The sequence below is a fragment of the Nilaparvata lugens genome, chromosome 2, assembly GCF_014356525.2.
Source record: "Nilaparvata lugens isolate BPH chromosome 2, ASM1435652v1, whole genome shotgun sequence".
Taxonomy (NCBI): domain Eukaryota; kingdom Metazoa; phylum Arthropoda; class Insecta; order Hemiptera; family Delphacidae; genus Nilaparvata; species Nilaparvata lugens.
The window spans coordinates 36950058-36970733 of record NC_052505.1 but is presented as its reverse complement, the minus strand read 5'-3'; the positions used below and the strand labels follow the sequence as shown (position 1 = coordinate 36970733).

General features: G+C 34.9%; 1 protein-coding gene across 1 annotated transcript in view; it reads left to right on the top strand.

The window, feature by feature from the left end:
* Nucleotides 1–20676, top strand: part of LOC111045297 (transient receptor potential cation channel trpm) — a 255258-nt gene that overhangs the window by 193865 nt on the left and 40717 nt on the right. Inside the window, 11 exon segments of the mRNA XM_039421133.1 lie at nt 6044–6209; nt 9121–9334; nt 11120–11279; nt 12327–12463; nt 13140–13296; nt 15475–15622; nt 16522–16714; nt 17605–17735; nt 18550–18677; nt 19405–19573; nt 20247–20251. Of these exon segments, the coding sequence (XP_039277067.1) occupies nt 6044–6209; nt 9121–9334; nt 11120–11279; nt 12327–12463; nt 13140–13296; nt 15475–15622; nt 16522–16714; nt 17605–17735; nt 18550–18677; nt 19405–19573; nt 20247–20251 (1608 nt within the window).

The following is a 20676-nucleotide window of genomic DNA, read 5'->3' as shown; positions in this document are numbered from 1 at the left end:
AAGTTGGAAGAGAGAAACAAACTTCGTGAGAAAAAAGTTTTGGAGAAATCCTCATAATATGTAAACTGTTGTTTGAGTGTACAACAAACAGACTTTGTGTATATAAAAATGAATTTATCCTGTATTCGAAAACTCACATACTTGTTGTATATATGAGTAAATAAACAGTCTAATATGAGTAAATTCTTGATGAAAAAATTCTACAGGACAATCTATTGCATATTTTTGTAAGTGGAGTAAAGTTCTTTGGTGGAAAACTTAGCTTATGCATTCAGTATTAGAAGCCAGCAATAATAATAATAATAACAATAATCGAATAATTATCACAACATGATAAACATTCAGGATATTTTTCAACAATTCTTCACATTTTAATATTTTTCTACTAATATTTTTTCTAGGAATGTATAATTTTTATTTTAGTAAAGTTAGCAGGCTCCAATACATATCTGCTTTCCTACACACCATTTTCAAATTCAGAATTATCATTTGATACTCTAAAGATCTAAAAAATTGCTGTTATCGATGAAATTCATGAGTAAGCTTATTAGTATTTGATTATATCCGATTATCAAGTTTACAGTAATATTTTGGTAAATCGGATTATCTAATCTTCCATATCCTTCATCTCTTTCAAAAGTAAGTTATGAATCATAATCAGTGTTTATATATTCCCAATATTCTCTGCATGCTTATGTTGATGCTTTTTAACTTCACTTGTATGGTATGCAAAAAAAGTTTGTCCAGCTTTCTTAAACACGAATCAATTTCGCAAAGTACTCACCGAGATAGATAGGATGAAAAAATTATTGGGAAATTCGGGTGAATAACTGATCGGTAAAACCTCTCCAGCATGGAACCAACTTGTCAGATTCTAATATAGGGATGGATCCCTTTTGCAATAGGTTCCGGTCGAATGAGTTTTAAACGGCCATTCCAGATTCCATCCCTTATGAAATATAGGGAAGAGGAGGGATGGAAAACGCCCTTATACCCTTCATCTTGCTCCAAAATCGAATCTTCTTTTATTCATGAAGCATGTCTTCTTTCAGATGCAAATTATTTCAGACCAATTTTCTTTTGTGACAAACAACAGCTTCATCGCTTCGTTTTCTCTTTACTTTTTCTCGATTTAGCTTTTTATCAAATTGTCTCTTTTTGTCTAGTCAGTCTATCTTGGTCGATGGTTGGATCTACTGTTTCAGATGGATATTTTGTGGCATTGTTTTTGAAAGATTCTCCGTTGGAGTTAAGATAGTTGGAGTTAAGACGGTTATTAGAATCTTTTATCATTTCCTTATGCCTAAAATCATATACTACACTTGCACTGGAACCATCGTCTGTAGATGTGTATTCAGCAGATTCGGGTTTACATTTCTAAAAAAATTAATAATACCTCATTTATGTATTTGTTTGTTTTAAATTGAATTAACATCAAGAGACATGAAAGTAAAACCTTCAATATACAGGACATTCATATTAATTTTACGTTGGGGTTTGCACTGGTAAGGTGGGAGATCACTGCTAATCTGTAAACAGAATATTATCAACTGCATACAGGTAATGAAATGCTCTCTCTCTATATATAACTTGAAAAGTTCTCATTAAAATTACTATTCTTTTTGATGTTACAATAGTACTCACTTTCCTTAGTATTACTTGTGTCCAGGGGCGTATTCATACCTGCACGTTGAGGGGGCACTGGTGGGAGGGGGTCTAGGATACGGAATACTCGCCATGGAGATGGTCGGGGCTTCGGAGAACTAGAAAGCAGGCTCGCTTCATCCGTCTGGCCACCACAGGCAGCTCTGCCCCCTGGACACCCGGAATCATACAGAATTTTTCATTTGAAATTGCTTTCTTCCGTCAAGTAATCATTTGAGATATAGATAAAAATATAAATCTGAGTACCCTTTTTAAAATTATTTCGTCACGACATGTTTCGGCATTATTTTGGATAATGGCGGTATATAGCCGAAACATGTCGTGACGAAATAATTTTAAAAAGGGTACTGAGATTCATATTTTTATTTTTATTCAAAAGTAGCCCTAAAGAAAAAAGACAATCATTTGAGACTTTCAAGCTCGATTCAATCACCTGTTGATTCGAGCTCTGTAGCTTGGTTGCAAATCTCTGTCTATTTTAATTGGTTTGATGGAAATATTTGATAATACTATGATAATTATTGTATTTCAGTCCAGTTTGTTGAAATTAGTTTAAATAAAAATAGAATTGCTCACGAAGAAATATGATAATAATTATTGTATTAGTCTAGTTCGTTGAAACTCTAGATGGAAATGATGTAGAGAACATAAAAAATATTGATATCTTTAATACCCTTCCAAATCATTATATTCTTGAGAAATCTAGAAAAATCATTGGAAATTCAAAGAAAAACTAAAGAAAATTAACAATATAAAATGAACCTGTGTATTGAGTTTAGAAACTTTTCATTATTGTGTAATGAATTTTCTTACTAATATAGGTTCTTGGGCTAATCTCCTTGAAGATAATCAATATCCGTTTGCTTGGTGATATTATGCGAACATTGATAAAGTGATGGCTTAATGCTGCCTATCTTGCCCTATTACTGGCACATAATAGTGATAGGCCGGCTATTACTGGGGTTACTTGTCAATATTATAGAGCAAGGCGTAATACTGATAGTCGGCTCTCAAGCGCACTGCCATGTGGAGCTCACCTAACCTAACTTCTGCTCAACTACTACTATAACCATGATTAATGATCCATTCCGGCATTATTGGATTTTGCACAGGGGAGGAAAATTCCTCTCCATCATACTCCTCACACCACTCCTTCCTACTTTCCTCTTTGTCGCTTCCTTTTTCCCATAACTCGTCTCTCTTCGTTTTTCTCCTGTTGGTTACTTCCTATAGTGGCTCAACACAACCGGTCAATTATTTTTTATTGTGATGATATGATTAAATTGAATTCCATATCTGATATCAAGAGCACGATTACGATTATGGCTGAGTGAGTGAAATGATAAAATTCTTCACTTATTATAGATGACATTATATGTGGAAATATGGCTGATGACACGGATACTAGAATATTCTAAATAATAGAATATTCTACTATCAGTGGATGATGATTAAAAGTAGACATCCATGGAACAGATCATGCAACAAATGGGGAATCTAAATGAATCTCCAGTTTGTGAAGCTTTAAATACGTGGGTTATCCAGAAAGTAGATTACGTTCTCGTCTGTGTCTGCTAGGGACGGGGCTAGCGCGACATCTTTGGGTCAGATCGTTGCGCAGCTTAGTTGGCAATCTTGGCATCTGGCCGTGCTAGTGAAAGGTTCGTGCTGTACTCCTTTAAGATATTGTGACGGGTTGCAATGTCTGCGGCAATTGAAAATCCCGCGAGCTGCAAGCTGTGTGCAGTAATAAGGTTTCCAACTGCAAAAAACTGTAAACTGATGGATATCTATTGGCAGCTTTAGTCTATGAAGTGTATGGGGACAACATCATCACTGAAGGTGAAGTGCGTCAGCGGGTCAAAAGATTTAAAAATCGCCGAACCAATGTTCACGACGAAGATGGAAGTGAGAGACCCAGCATAGTGAATGCCGAACTTGTCGAAAAAGTCGATGCTAAAGTTAGTGAAAATTGAAAGGTTAAAATAACAGAACTTTTTTGAGTTTGCCACAAATTTCGCGAAGTTTAGGCTGGCTATGCAGCGTTTCGATGACGACGCACAGCTGCAAGAAGAGGTAACGAATTGGTTGAAGGCGCTGGTGGCGGAATTTTCCGACGAAAGAATTTCCAAGCTCGTCCATCGCTATGATAAATGCCTTAATTTGCATGGTGACTATGTAGAAAAGTAGTATTTGAATGTGGCTTTCATCTGTATATAATAAAATTTGTTTCCTATACTTTGTTTATTTTTTATTTTAAAACGTAATCTTCTTTCTGGATAGCCCTAGTATATGCTTCCGATAGGGAATTATGTTTTTCCAATGCCAAAATTTCAGTTGACTGGTTAAGACAAATGTTGATTGGAGATGTCAATCAATGATATTATGATAATGATGGTCAGATATTGATGATTGGTCACCAATTGAAAATTTTACAAATTAATGAATAAACAGATACTAGGTACGTAATTGCTATCCACTTCTCAAGGAACCCTAAACTTTGTTTTATAAAATCCCGAATCTTCAAAGCTCAAAGCGAAAAGAGGCGCACCGCCCTTCTCAAATCAACATTATAGCATCGATCATATTAACATTAAAGGAGACGAGCGCGCTTCCAAAGTGCGTATCAGCGGCTAGAAAATTGGTTGGAAATTCACACCTTGATACTTGAACATTTTCTCATTGTAAGTCTAAATCATAGATTGCTCCTTCCTTCTTGGATTTTCAAATAAGTAAAGAAAGTTATTCTATGAAGTTTGTGAATTATTCCAAGCTTCTTATGAGGTAATTTGGACATAAGGTCTGAACTTATTGAATATTAGATTACTTCTAATACTAATTTCACCGCACCGCGTTGAAATTGAGCCCGCAACGATCAGTGGGACTTGGAGGGTCGCCCCAGAAGTGAGAAGAGAAGGTCAGGATGGAGAAGGAGATGGAGAAACATAAGGGTAGCAGAAGGTCGACAGACGGTCAAACAAGAGAGGAACTTAGTTTAACGACCCCTGAACTTCCTTCTTTCCTCTAATCTCAGTTCGCTCTGCATCCGGCGATAGGTGGAGGGGGGAGCAAGTTGAATTGATTACAACTAACAAACTCTCCAAGTGCAAGCAGTATTCCCCCAACCCCCACCACCACCCCTTCACGACCCTGAATCTTATATGGAGGGGGAAAATTACGAGGGAGTAAGGATTGAGTTCAAGGGGGGAAAATTAGAAGAGAGTAAGGAGGGAATTGTAGGTGGAATAGGAAGCGAATTGGAGGTGGAATGAGGAGGAATTGAGGGGCAATTACCTAAGCAGGTTAATATTCTTTCTCTAGTATCACTCTTTAAAGTTCAACTAATGAATTCGAGTACTCAAGCTTGTTCGAGTTCCTCTAAGCATTCGCGTTTTTGAAGCTCATTTCTTTTACAATTAGCCAATAATTATATTTTATTACATACTCGTATAGTTGAATATCAAATCATTCGTTGCTTTTGTATGACTGACTTCTAAGAAGAGGTACTGTAAACGCAATAGACTATCCACTGTTTAACATGAATTTATTGTCCCAAAATCATACTTTACAGTTTACAACAATAATAGAAGAGCTTGTCACAAAATCTACAGGCTCCGAACAGTATTTGGAAAAGCTTCTACAAAAACTGGATTGCTGTTTTTTCGTTGTAAGATAATTTGAAGATAGTGATTGAATTAATCATCAATCTGATTGAATAATAGTTAATACTTCTTGAGTTTAATACTATAGTGATTCTCGATAATTTTATTGCAGTCCATTCATTTCTATATTCTCTTTATCGAAAAATAATGCAATACTGACTAAAAGAAACTACTATCAATCTTAAATGACCATTTAAGATATTATTACGTTGCTAAAGATAGTTCCAAAATCAGTTTTCTAGGAAAGTAATTGATGCAGAAATGTTATCTGGTCTCCACACTAAATGATACAAATTTAATCTTCACATCAATTTGTTAAGAAATTCTACAGCACGGTATTCTCTGAAGAACTCCAAACATAATATTCAACCACAAAAATAAAATTATTCACATTATGTTTAAAAATGAATCATTATTTGAATTGTTGTACATCCTAATGCTATCTACATTCAGCTCTCTGGCGGTATTTTATTCATATCATTAGCAAATTTTATTGCACCTCTGGTTGTGGGTTAAGTGGAGGAGACAATTTTAATTCATATTGCCTCAACTTCTTAATTCTACTATACTATTCTTTTCTTGACTGTGGGTCAAGTGGTAGAGACAACAATTTTACTTGCCTCAACTTCGCCCACATCACATGTGGTAGAGTGCAAATTAAAAGGTATTCATCTACCGGTGTCTATCTTGACTGAGACCCTTTATGTTTGTTACAGATGTTGCTGCGGACTGTCTCTGACGTTCCACTGTGGCACGGGGGCGCAGACAGACCGACCGGACATCGATGAGGTGTGGTCACCCGCCAAGCACACCCTCCCCTCACCCACCGACGCCTATGGCACCATCGAGTTCCAGGGCGGGCCGCATCCCAGCAAGGCTCAGGTCTGCTATACCTCAAACTGTCAGCATATCTTATAAATCAAATCAACGCTCTCCATTCAATGAGAGTGAACCTTACTGTAGTGTTTGATAAACTCTATTACAATCCTAAAAAAATAATATTTTTGGACTCAGGGGACCTTGAAACGTATAGAAAACTTTAAGTTTAGGTAACTTAATTTTTCTTTGAAAAGCAATACTTTCCTTACCTATGGTAATAGAGCAAGGAAAGTAGTAATAAGTGCAGTGGTTATACAGAATGTGGCATCATGATTTCCTTTTTTTTAATGCAGTTAGTTGATGACAACGGAGTGCTAGTAGTCACTTTCGAGAAGGGTGGTTTTGAAGTTTTGTTGTTGCATAGTTGAGTCACCATCATGCGTTGGAACAGCGAGGAGCGTGTATTCGCTGTTGAGGCCTACTTTTCGAGTTGCTCAGTGGTTGCAGCACAGCGCGCCTTTCGGAATCGGTTCAATTTAATTCCGTTGGCCCGTGTTACAGACTGGAGATCAATTGTTTCGTGGGTTACTACATTTAGAGAAACAGGTAGTACAACAAAACAAAGATCTTTAGTTCCACGGCCCATTAGAAAACGTGAAAACATCGAGACATTGAGAGTGAATTTTGCAAATCCAAGGCATTCAGCACACAAATATGCGTCTGCCCTTACACTTTCCGATCGTTCAGTGAGAAGGATCTTCACGAAGACCTTCATTTCCATACAAAATTGATATCATTTACAAAAAGGCTGATTTGAAGGAAAATTCCCTAGAATGCCTTATCACAATTAGAGGTGATTTGCAATGACTGGTTCAATCTCCTGATTTACCCCCATGTATTTTTTTCTGTAGGGTTTTTTGAAATCCTGTTTCTATGTGAACCATCTGAAGACTCTTCCAGATTTAAAAAAAAACAACATACACCTTGAAATAACCAAAATTATGCCTGCAATACTGGGAAGGGTAGTAATATCAAGTAGTAGAAGTGATATACTATTCAAAACTACTTGAAACAAAACTTTAAATGCATACTCACATTCTGAAAATAGAATCAGGCTTTTCTGACTGTTTCAATGCGTTTTATTAAGTTCTGAAAAAAGGAAATTATGTTGCCGCATTCTGTACATTGTGTAGAATCAATCCGCCTGCAAGGAATCATCCTCTGTGCAGGTAAGGCCCGGTTGCACAAAACACTGTTAAATTTCAATCATGATTAAATGCCACGAGATCCAATCTGAGAAGGCTTTTCTGTTAAGTAGTCTTCTCAATAAGTAGTCAATTATGTAGTTCAATAATTTTATTGATTTTTTTATTTCTCTCATACTGTGCGGTTCTTACACTATCACCAGGCCATGAAGTCATTATAGACAGTAGTCGGCTTGAGTTAACAAGAAATCGGCTTGTAATTAAGAACATGAACAACCTTTACCCTGATATATCTTCTCATGCTATCGTTTCTCTATGATAATATTATTACCGAATAAAACAATAACCTAATAATTATTGACAATCTTTTGAGTGCAGAAGAGGAGGTTATATTGTCATGCTTATCAATATTAGATAGAATAAATTCAGATTAATAAATTCAGATTTATTTAGTATTTTTTATAAAAAAAACAAATCAGTTTCAGTTGTTTCACTATTATCAGGACCTTCTATATACATTATGAAAGAGGTATTTAGGTATAGGTATATGAGAGGGCATGCTATTATACTCATAGTAGTTCTTTGGGGATTGGTGACAAAGGGATTTCTCTATTCATCAATAAAAGTGATAATATTGGGGAATCCCTGAACAATTTCATAGAATTACAAACTTCTCGCAAATAGTGTGCACCTCCAATTTTTTTTCGTTTTTCTTTCTTTTTTATTAAAAGAAAAACGGTTATGAGCACTCGTTCCTCGTTCAAAAGCCTTAATTGACCGAGCGAAGTGAGGTCTAAGATTCAAGTCTAAGAATTTTGGCATTTCTCTTAATGTTTAAATGTTTATATGTTTTTATGTTGTGCATTTACGGCGAAACGCGGTAATAGATTTTCATGAAATTTGACAGGTATGTTCCTTTTTTAATTGCGCGTCGACGTATATACAAGGTTTTTGAAAATTTTGCATTTAAAGGAAAATATAAAAGGAAAAAGGAGCCTCCTTCATACGCCAATATTAGAGTAAAAATCAGACTATAGAATTATTCATCATAAATCAGCTGACAAGTGATTACACAGATGTGTGGAGAAGCCAGTCTATTGCTGTATTTCCATAAGGTCCATAGTTTCAATCAGGTACTTGTGGATGAGAATACTGCGTCTACTGTGCACAGAACTACTAGTTTTATAACGGCTGATTGTAGATCGAACACTCCCATAGTGTACACTTCAATAGAACGCAGCTAGAATTAAATAAGAAACGCAAACTAAATTCAATAAAATTCTTGAACAAAAGAAGTTTAATGTTATAAATCTGACTTGGCTGAGTTGAATTTATTGAGTGGATATCATCGTTCAAAGGATTATTGTACATGATAGAACAGTAGATACAGATACAGTTACTATGAACTTTGGACAAAGGCTTATTAATCTTCCATTCATGTAAAATCAAAACTGAGCATCGAAAATGCTTTCTTGCTTTCATCCAAATGGTATTGGATGATATTTTCTCTGGATGATATTTTCTCTATGGTAATATCATAGTGAAAAGATAGCGTAAGAGACACTTGTTTTGACCAATTATAGTGATTCATAATTTTGTATGATAGTTGCAAAATTCATTTTGTTTTGTTAAATCCTAGTTGGATAAGTTTATTATCTACAAAATTTCATATAATAAAAAGTGTCATTGATGATAATGTCAAAATAGAAGTGATTTAATTTGTATCAGTTGTCTCTGGTAATATATTGTGAATATTGTGTGCTGTTCAGTACGTGAGACTGGCGTACGACACGCGGCCAGAGTTGATCCTGCAGCTGTTCACGCGCGAATGGACGCTGGAGCTGCCCAAGCTGCTGATCACAGTGCAGGGCGGCAAGGCCAACTTCGAGCTGCAGCCCAAGCTCAAGAAGGTGCTGCGCAAAGGACTGCTGCGAGCCGCCAAGACAACCGGCGCATGGATATTCACCGGTGGCACCAATACCGGTCAGTAAAGCCTGGTTTTCACTAGTAGAGTTAGTGGTCAAGTAACTGGCATACTAACTCTACCGAGCTAACTCTACTCTACTTACTTGGTCGAGTAACTGTTTTCACTATAATTGAGAATAGTTTTGTCTAGTGAACAGAACCAACCTTAAAATGTCAATACTTTTTAATAAATAACAATACTTCTTAAACTTGATTGCCTACTGCACGACTCTCACGACTCTACTCTACTAGCTCGAGACGTTTCTCATTAGCAGTGGTAGAGTAGAGTGGGAAGCGGTGGTTGGGATAGGCAAGTGGTAGAGTACTCTACCAAGGTGCTATCCTACTCTACTCTACTAAAAACTAGTACTCTACCATGACTCTACTCTACCTTGAACGTTTTCATTGGGAGAGTTCACAAGATAGTTAGTTGTACTTGCCCAGGGAACTCTACTAATGAAAACCAAGCTTAAAAGATAGAACAAATTGATTCTTTTTAGAAAAGACATAAATTTTGAACTGTATTGACAATACATTTTCAAGTATCCGTGATGTTACTTTTAATCATAATTCTACTTTGTCCCCCTTCGTCTATTTAGTTTCCACATTGCTGATTGTATTTGCAAATCATTTTTCTCTATACTGAAAACAGTTTATATTTTCGAATAGTATTAGTGATCGGCTGGTAACGTTTCTGTAATTTAGTGTAGTGTTCGATTCTTAACATTTATCTATTGGAATTTTCATTGACAAGTGTACGCATAAACTCCACATTTAATTGTTTTTCATATTTTGAACGAAGAATACATTTTATATAACTCGGTATGACCGTGTGACTTTGAATTAATAAAAAGATTTTCTCAAACCGAATTCAAAAATACAATTGCATGATGAAACTCATTACTGTTCTTCTTTCTAAAATATTTCCAGATTCAATTTCTGAATGAGTTTTTGAACGAGATTTTTGTTCCTGAGAAGAGTTGTTTTCAGTTTCCAATATTATCTGTGAGATGTTGAATTAATAATTCAATTTGCTAAAAGTATAAATACATTTCCTATTTCTAAGAGTTTATGCTCTGAATCAATTTATGACCTATTAGGGATCTTTTTCAGAGATTAAACAAATAATATTGTTTTATAACATCACTGTAAGGTGTTGATTGAAATCAATAAAAAAGTTCAATAATAAATTTTATCGAATGTCAAAATATCTTAGCATCTCGATATATGAGTACCTAAGCAAATCAATGTAGGTTAAGTGAAAGAGTGTGATCTTATTGTCCACTTGGCCCACTTGTAATGTTTTAAAGTCTGAAACTTTTCAATGCCTTCCTGAGAATATAAAAAAATTACCATTAAAAATATTCACGAATAGAGTTAAACGATTTCTGTTGACGAATCCATTTATGAAATAAAAGAGTTCTAGGACTTAGTTGACAATATGCTTGATTAGCAACTAGGTATTCTTATGAATGAACTAGTCATATGATTATGTTTCACTTATAGGTACTGTTATGAAAATAAGTGTATTTTTATGTGTATAATTTATTGTAATGACTTCTTGCTTGTAATTATGATTCAATCTATCATTGATATTTGTAATGAAATTGATGTTCTCAATTAGCTGCTGCAATAAAATATTTTGACTTGACGACGTGTAAAAATAAAGGCATCTATCTATCTATATAACTAATATAATTAATTCCTAATAGCTTTTCAATATAAATATTTTTTATATAATCAAATCAATCTTAATCAGATTGCTGACGATTGTTACAAGTTAGTGTTGGGTGTTGTGTGCAGGTGTGACGCGGCAGGTGGGTGACGCTCTGCTGATGGAGCGATCGCAGCGCTCTGGCCGCGTGGTGAGCATTGGCATCGCGCCGTGGGGCATCGTCGAGAACAACCACGAGCTCATTGGGCACAATCGCGATGTGCCCTACCACTCCATATCATCGCCCAGGTAAACCCACTCTTATCATGTAATGCTAGTCTTGATAAAATACCAGTACAGGAGTCTAGCAAATAAGAGACACCAGTATCACCACTGTTTAAAAGCTGATACAAACAACATCTCTGGAAAAAAAATAAAATAAATCAATGGGCCTCCCATTGCCTTGTTTTCACTTTTAAACTTTGTAAATTTTCATGATGAAAAGCTAGTCTTAATAAAATAGCTACAGGAGTCAAGCAATTAAGTGACCTACTATCACCACTGTATTAAGTGACCCAGTATCACCACTGTTCTAAAAACGGAAACAGTATCAACAACTTTGGGAAAAGTTTCAATGAACGTTCTTACTTGCCGTATTGCCGAATGTTTGCCGTTCTTACTTGCCGTATTGCCGAATATTTGCCGTTCTTACTTGCCGTATTGCCGAATGTTTGCCGTTCTTACTTGCCGTATTGCCGAATGTTTGCCGTTCTTACTTGTCGTATTTCGTGGATAGATAAGCACGATTTCACCGTAAATGTAAAATCTATCAATAATGAAAGCAAACAAGTTGAACAGTTACTACCGCTAGTAAGGACAGTAGCTATTGAGGTATTCGACAAAAAAACTTGTTTCAAAACTTGATCAAAGAAGACAGTAAAAACCGGAGAAATATTTTATTCTGAAGATGAAACATCCAATAACTCAGTAATTAAAATGCGCCAAAACCTTATAAAATAGTTTTAATTAATCCAAATACATACCGATTTCCATATGCGTATGCTATTATATTCTCATTGTGTTTCCTCATAACGCTGTTCCCGAGGTGTCACATACATATGTAGAAACTCTGCAACATAAAGCAAATGGCTTTCTCACACTATACGTGGATTAATCCATTTTTGTTACAGAATTTCTAAATGTTCATGTGACAACTCGCTTTTTATAGCTAAGCTTCAACAATCAATGGAGTCAGTGGACTCTAGTATGTATAACTGTAGGGCAGCTAGTCGAATTTCAATTCGTATGACTGAAATTTTAATTAAAAAATTAATTGATTGAATTTGTTTTGTGCAGATCGAAGTTCGCCGTGCTGAACAACAGGCACGCCTACTTCCTGCTGGTGGACAACGGCACGGCCGGCCGGTATGGCGCCGAAATCATTCTCAGGCGGAAGCTCGAGAAGTACATCTCCATCCAGAAGCTGCATCCCTGTAAGTTCACATATATTTTTAAAATCAAAACTGCCACTTCATTTAGATTTGATGTTTTATCATTGAATGTAAGTGAAACCATCTGTCACATCATCACTATTATAATCATTCGAGTTTCATTTTTCTCGGTACCAATGGATGTCTGTTGATTTATTATCACTTGAAAATTGTGATTTGACTTTGAATTTGAATTTTTGATTCAATATTTCACAACGATTTTATCAGAAAGACTCGATATACGTCTAATAATGAATTCAGTATCACTTGAGTTCTTTCGAAAATTGAATGAGTAGCTAAATTTCAAAGCAATTTTACAGTGAAGCTATTCTTCCCATCAGTTGTAATGGAACTATTTCCTCTCAGCCCGACCAGGCGAGTATGAATAGTCCCATTAGAGGTCATGCTAGGAATATTCCTCTCAACCGGACATGGACTCTCATACTGATGTGTGGGAATCAATCAATCATTCATTTTATTCAATAAAACTTCAATATAAAATTGGTCCCGCTAACCTAAATCGATTTTACAGCAGCTTTGATGAGCTATTATGCATACGAGTCAAAAAGCCAAAATGTTTATATTCAAAGTCTACACTGGACACAGATGTGTTATGGAAGGTCTCTCTATTTTAACAATAATTCATCTTTTTCATTTCACTTTAATTTTTGTTGGTTAGGTACGCACTGCAGCACACCAGTGGTGTGCCTGGTGATAGAGGGTGGCACGAACACGATCCGCGCCGTGCTGGAGTATGTGACCGACTCACCACCCGTTCCGGTCGTCGTGTGCGACGGGTCGGGTCGCGCCGCTGACCTACTCGCCTTCGTACACAAGTCAGTCAACTCACTCTCAATATTAATGATTGATTATTAATAAATAACAATTCTCACTCACAATATTAATCAATGTAAACTGATAGTTTTAGAGAGTGATGTGGTCGAACCGCACTGTTCAATTACTGTGAATCCCCTTGGAAGAACAATTTCTTTGATCATACAAATCAGAAGAGTATAATTTATGTTATAGTCCAATCAAATGATCGTTTTTCAGGAAACAGCCCCGAAAGAATTTTTCTCGACGGTTCTATATATATTTTGGGGCGCAGAATTCGAATCCGGAATTTGCTGACACGCCAGAGGGCCCTTCACCCCCAAAAACCCCCAAAACTTCGGACTTTTTTTTCGAATTTCTCATTCAATCTCGAAAACCTTGAGTTTCTCAAGAAAAATCATTCTTGACAAAATTAAAGAAAATAGAATTTCCAATAAATTGAGTGGTCGCGCAGGACTCTACCGTTTTTGGTTCCGGAGCTAGGAATTTTCAAAAAAGGGGTATTTTTTAAAGGTTTTTCAAAATTATGCAAACTCACCACTTTCACCGTATACAACTTGGATATTTCACTAGTAATGATGAAAAACCACACATCACGTGAAAGAGCAATTAATTCTGAACAGGATTACTCAGGAATTTTCAAATTTAATAGAGGGGGAGGGGGGCACCCAAAAATAGAAAAAAAATCATTCAGTAAAAATACAAATATTTCATTATAATACCTTTTCAAGGCCTTCCTAACAAAAAAAAAACAACATATTTCGGCTGAAATCATCAGAACACTTATAACTTTTGACAGAATGGTCAGATCTCCTTGTTCTACAGCTCATTCTTCTCAGCTCGTCAAGGGGGTTCAAAATCATGTATCATAACTTAAATTTGATGAAAAAATAAATAATTCCTCTTTTAGTGTATTTTAGCCCATATTTAAATACACAGAAAAATGCCCAATTTCTATATTCAAAACTGTGTATCTCGGTAACCCGAAATGATAAAAAATGTTACTTGGTCTGATTTGAAGAACAGAATCTCCTCTTCCATGTCAGATGAATGAATTTTTTTAAAAATATCGTGAAGTAAGATACGTTTGTTTCAAAAAATCAATAAATTTGCGATATTCTCCTCATTTTCATGTTGTGATTATGCAACTCACTGTATGTGAGTTTGCATAAAAATGTTTTTAAAATAATTTTGAAAAATACCCCTTTTTTGAAAATTCGTAGCTCCGGAACCAAAAACGGTAGAGTCCTGTGCGACTACTCAATTTATTGGAAATTCTATTTTCTTTAATTTTGTCGAGAATGATTTTTCTTGAGAAACTCAAGGTTTTCGAGATTGAATGAGAAATTCGAAAAAAGTCCGAAATTTTGGGGGGTTTTGGGGGTGAAGCCACCCTCTGGTGTGTCAGCAAATTTCGGGTTCGAATTCAGCGCCCCAAAATACATATAGAGCCGTCGAGAAAAATTCTTTCGGGGCTGTTTCCTGAGAAACGACCATTTGACTGGACTATTAATTTGATAAAGGAATATAAGTTTTCGGATAAGTTACGACTCTTGTTAGAGTTAGGTAATTCACTTGAAAGTCTTGGGACAATAATGTGTTGTAGCGATCTTTAAAGGTTTTGGGCACGGAGAAGAGAACATCTCAGAAGAGCACATCTCAGAACAAGCACAGAAGAAGGGTTCCTTGGCACTGCCTCCAGATTAATCAGTAATATGAAAACACTGAACTATTATTGGTGATATTGAATGTGGAAACTTGGACATCATCCATTACATTTTCATGTAATGACATGCCATTTTTATGCATAGTTCAAACCTTTGGCACAGTCCAAAGTCTGCTAGTGGCGTGCATATTGGTTCCCATAATATATAATAATTCTTCAAATTTTAAGCTCAAGCTCAAACAGCTTTTCTCCCATTTAAACATTTATGCCATAGAAAATTCTTCCATTAAAAAAAATGTATTAGACTTTGAGATCGAAGAAGAAGGCAGAAATATGGAATATTCAGAGTTTGCATTGGATAATTAATCAAATTCATCCAAATAAGTATGTCCTATCTATTCAAGCTAGAATTGAACTGTTGATTAACCAAAGTGTTAGATTGCAGTTCAATCACATGAAAAAATAATAAAAATAGAATCTTTATAACTTGCTATTATTGTGGTTTGAATTGTAGGTATGCGTCAGAAACAGGCGAGCAAACGGTGCTGGAGAGCATGAAAGACTACCTGATCAATACGATCCAGAGGACGTTCGAGGTCGGCGTCGAACAAGCAGAGTGCCTTTACGTAGAGTTGCTTCAGTGCACGAGGAAAAAAAATTTGGTGAGCTCTATTCAAGTACATCCATGTTATTCAAATTTCTCATCGTTGGTGTTTCACAAATACAACACAGTTATCAGAGATTCTATGGAGTTGTTATATAATTGAAAAAGACACAATATGAAGCCTATTTAGTCGAATTTAATTAAAAACCCAAGCAATATTGTTCACCCTGAGGTCAATATTTGCTGTAACAGGAGTCTTCGGGGTGGTTTACATAATTCAAGTTTGGATATTCATCTATTAATAATAATTTTTTTAATTAGCATTTGAACTAATGCAATTTCTCATTAATTACCATCTGTACATGTAATATCATATTTTACATACTCTTATCATGTTGTTTTTATTCTTCTTTCTTTCCTGTTCTGAAGAACTTTTCTGTTCATAATCCCAATTCTATGATCCACTTCTCTATACTCAAATAAATGAATAGTTTTTTTACCAGTTTATCATTCAATTTTATTCAAGAATAATCCGTTAATAAATAATTATATCCACAATCTACAGCATCTCCATTATTTCATCACTTTAGCTACATCTCATAGATTTAAAGCCCATACCTACCAAATTAAGCTCAGTTTTCATTCTCCACTAATACAATATACGAGCATACACCTTACAACCAATACGTTTTTGACTGTCCCACAGCCATATGCAAAACTAAGAATATATTTAGGCTAAGATATTTATGTATAATTCTCAAATGGTACTAATAAAAACCTATCAAGTAACCTCATTGAAATAAATAAAGAATATTATAATTGTAATTTATTTTCCTAATTATGGCTAATGTACAGTAAGATAGATCATCAGTAACTGAATTTGTGGTTCAACACTTCATCCCAGCTATATACTGTTCGAATTACTATCATTAAATATTTTTGTGTTTGCTGTGGCAGATAACCGTGTTCAGGATAACGGACCGGCAAGTGCAGGAGGGCAAGGAGCAGGAGCTGGACCAAACGATATTGACGGCGCTGTTCAAGAGCCAACACCTGTCGCCGTCCGAACAGCTCAGTCTGGCGCTCACATGGAATCGCGTCGACATCGCGCGCTCCGAGATATTCGTCTACGGCCAGGAGTGGCCTGTCGGTCTGTTCATTTTTTCAATTATTCAGTATTACAAGGCTTTCAAAAAAAGTATCACAGGCTAGGTCTGTGAATCAACCCTAAATCCTCCTATCAAATTATTATGATTAGCTTGAAATGAAAATGAAAATACTTATTATTTTTGTTTCGTTTTTCAATTGTTTGATTTAGAATTACTAAGTGAAGTATGTTGCTTTAATAGACTCGTTTCATAAAAGATTAGTGTTTTATCTGGAATTTGTATCTCTGAATACTATCTCATAATGATGTATCTCATATATCATTTCATTTGACCTTTATCAAGTTTTTCTGAAGAAAATTATGAAACTTGTAATGGAAAACACAAATGCAAACAAGGTAGGAAAAAACAATGAACTTCTTCAGGATTTGCTCTAATCAGTCATTTGCTCTAAACTATCAGTTTTACTAGGTATTCGTTTATTTTTTCGATTGATAGAAAGTTATATAAAACAAGTAGGTTTTATCCGTGCTTCGCAAAGGGTTTGTTAAGAACACAAATATATTGAATTCAGTCTCATAGTTCCGTGTTCATATTAGAACTATTAACAACTGCAATAATTTACAGTAGAAAAACTATTTGATTGAGCTTTCATCTTTGTAAACTTTGTATTATTAATTGAGAGAATTTGTTCTAATTTATAAAACTATTGATAAGTTAATTTATAGATAAAAATAAAGGTAAGCATATCCATAACCCTCCTTGGTAAATAAGAAATATTTAAGCAAGATGTCGAGTTGATCAGTTCAGTAGCTCAGACGTAATAATGCTGCAAACATGTATTTCGTATAACATTATGTATTTTTCCCGTACATGTATAAGCCAATTATTCCCTTTATAGTATAGATAGGTAATAAATATTCTTATGTTGCAGGTGCCCTGGATGAAGCGATGATGCAAGCTTTGGAGCATGATAGGATAGATTTTGTTAAGTTATTATTAGAGAACGGAGTTAGTATGAGAAAATTCTTGACTATTCCAAGGCTAGAAGAATTGTACAATACGGTAAGTAGAACGTTTCTAGTGTATTCATAAATATAGATTTATTCCCATCGATTCTTATGTGCTTGAATTCAGCATACTCATTGAACTCTTGTGAATATGAGAGAACACTAATATACAGTAGAGAGACTTCATAATATATAAGGGGTACAAGGTCGGATTAATTTCTTATTTCTGTCAAATTTGTTATCAAGTAAGCTCCTAACCAATGCTCATATACTGCTATATGGTTGTGCATTTTTCATCACAATATAATTAATGAGTTGCAGCAGAAAATCCTCATAACTCAAATTCAAACTATTTATGATAGTGTGAAATTCTTGTAATACACGCGAATAAATAGGGTGACAATTTTCCTTGAATATGATATGATGTTCACCATTATTTTTCTAGTCAGTTAATTGCAGTATTAATTGAACTACTAGTCAATTAATTGCAGACTCTATAGCTTATAAAAAGGTTGAAGAGCTTCGAAATTAATTGATAGAGTAGATCATCTCTTACCATCATACCCCACATCATCACTCAAACCTTGGGTTCATTCCAACCTAACTTGCTTCAAAAAGGAAACCTCAAACACATTTAAAATTCATTGAAATTAATCGGATATCATGAAGCTCTAACCGGCGTTTGGACAACTGGTTTTTTCGTGTTTCGTGTTTGATTGACGATGCTTATTGCTTTTTGTGAAGTTTGTGTAGCAAATAAAATGCTTGATTCTTGTTATTTTGGTGATCTTGAATAAAACTAGATAGTGCTCTTATCTGTGGAAGGATTATAACGAATATTAATGAGTTTCAAAAATTTTTTATTTCAGAAACAAGGGCCAGCCAACACGTTGGGATACATTTTAAGGGACGTGAGGCCCCATATTCCTCGCGGCTATGTATATACGCTACACGATATAGGTCTAGTTATCAACAAATTGATGGGAGGTGCTTATAGGTCAGTACAAATATTTCTATTTTCCCCCAATCAGATTAAAGGTGAACTGAGGAGGATTTACTTCTTATATTTTACTTCAAAACAAAAATTTGAATATTTATTTATTGATTCATACAATAAGTGCCATCATTCATCAAAATGGTAGGGAGAGAAAAAATAAGGTAACCTTGTGCTTTTCCTCTCCCAAATTTAGATAAGGATACACATAGTCCGACATAGGTTGTTTTGTAGGCCTAGTTGTTCACTTCACAAAATTCTCAGTCCTTTATTATTTTCACAAAGTAGATTTTTAAATTTAGATGCTTCAAAACCAAACATAATTATTTTGCACAATAATTAATCAATTAATATTTAATACTCATATAGTAATTTTATTAATTCCAGAATATTTAACATGTTTACACTATGAATTTAAACAGGATTCACATTATTTTATTAACTTGACTACACCCATCTCTGAAGGTTCGAATACATTAATTAATTTTTCGTATAGGACTAGTATTTTTTGAATAATTTCATCAATATAATAATTGAATATGGATTAAAACAGGATTCACCTTGTATACGCCTATCAGTACAATTTTTCACGATAGTCAACTTTTCATTCAATATTTTTTGGAATAGATGTACTGTATATGAATTGATAGGCCTATACATTATTTTTCTATTAAACATTGAATACATTATATATTCTATCAAATATGCATTGATGTTGTTTATTTTTCAGGTCGAATTATACAAGAAGAAAGTTCCGATTAATCTACGCTAAAGTAATGAAGAAATCACCGCATGTGCATCGAAACAGTGCTTCCTTTATCAGATACTATGGCAATCAAAACTTGACACTGAGTCTGCTGGCTGAGACGCTTCCTGCCTCCAAGGAAAATTAGCTTTATGTTTGATTATATATTTCGCTACATTTATTACGTACAACTGCCTAACTGTTAACACATTAAACTCTTTGAAAGTCAAGTCGGTTGGGTAAAGTCTGGGTTTATTTAAAATTGTTTTGATTATTGATTTTTGAATTATGAAAAGCTCTTCTAAGTGAGAATTATAACAGCCCCCCCATACGGATATACCATACTGAATTATGGACTGGACCAGTGCAAAGTAAACCATTTTTAGATGTTTTGAGTTCAGAATTTTTTTTGCTTCGTAGAATTTATAGGATAGATATCTCATTCTTCTGCAAATAAATTTTATGTGTATGTCCCACTTCAAATTTTCATCTATTTGGACACCTAGATATTTGGTACTTTTGACTCTTTTTATAGTAGGGCAGGTGCAGTTATTGTTGCAGTTTGAGTGGAGTTTCAGATTTAAATTCTCATCAGGTTTACCAGTTGTATTGAATGCGAAGGTGATGTAATTGGTTTTTTCAATGTTCAGGCTCAGGGTGTTTCTGTCCAACCAATTTTTTATGAGCAAACAGTTCTGTTCTGCAATTTCATGTACCCCAGTCCAAGATTCCCCATGGAAAATAGCTGCAGTGTCATCTGCGAATGATATAGTTGTGGCGTTTTTTAATTTCAGCTTTAATAAGTCATTGACATATAATATAAAGAGGATTGGTGATAGTACCGTTCCCTGAGGCAAACCGTAGGAGGTCATTTTGGAGACATCAGTAAGTCCGTCGATTGTTAAAGACTGGGTTCTATCTCTCAAGTAGCTCTTTATGAGTTCTAGAAATATTCCCCTAAAGCCATATCTTTCGAGTTTATTGTAAAGAAAACTATGTGGTATAGTATCAAAGGCTTTTTTAATATCCAGGAAAACTGCTATAGATTTGTAATTGGAATTCAAGTTTTGTGAAACAGTATTAGAAAATTCAATTAACGCATCTTCGGTACTTTTCGCAGTCTGGAATCCAAATTGATTCTTATCTATTATTTTATGCTTGTTCAAATACACAACTAATCTCTTCTTTATAATTTTCTCCATGATTTTTGCTAGATTACTAATAAGGCTGATTGGTCTGTAGTTACTTGGGTCCAAG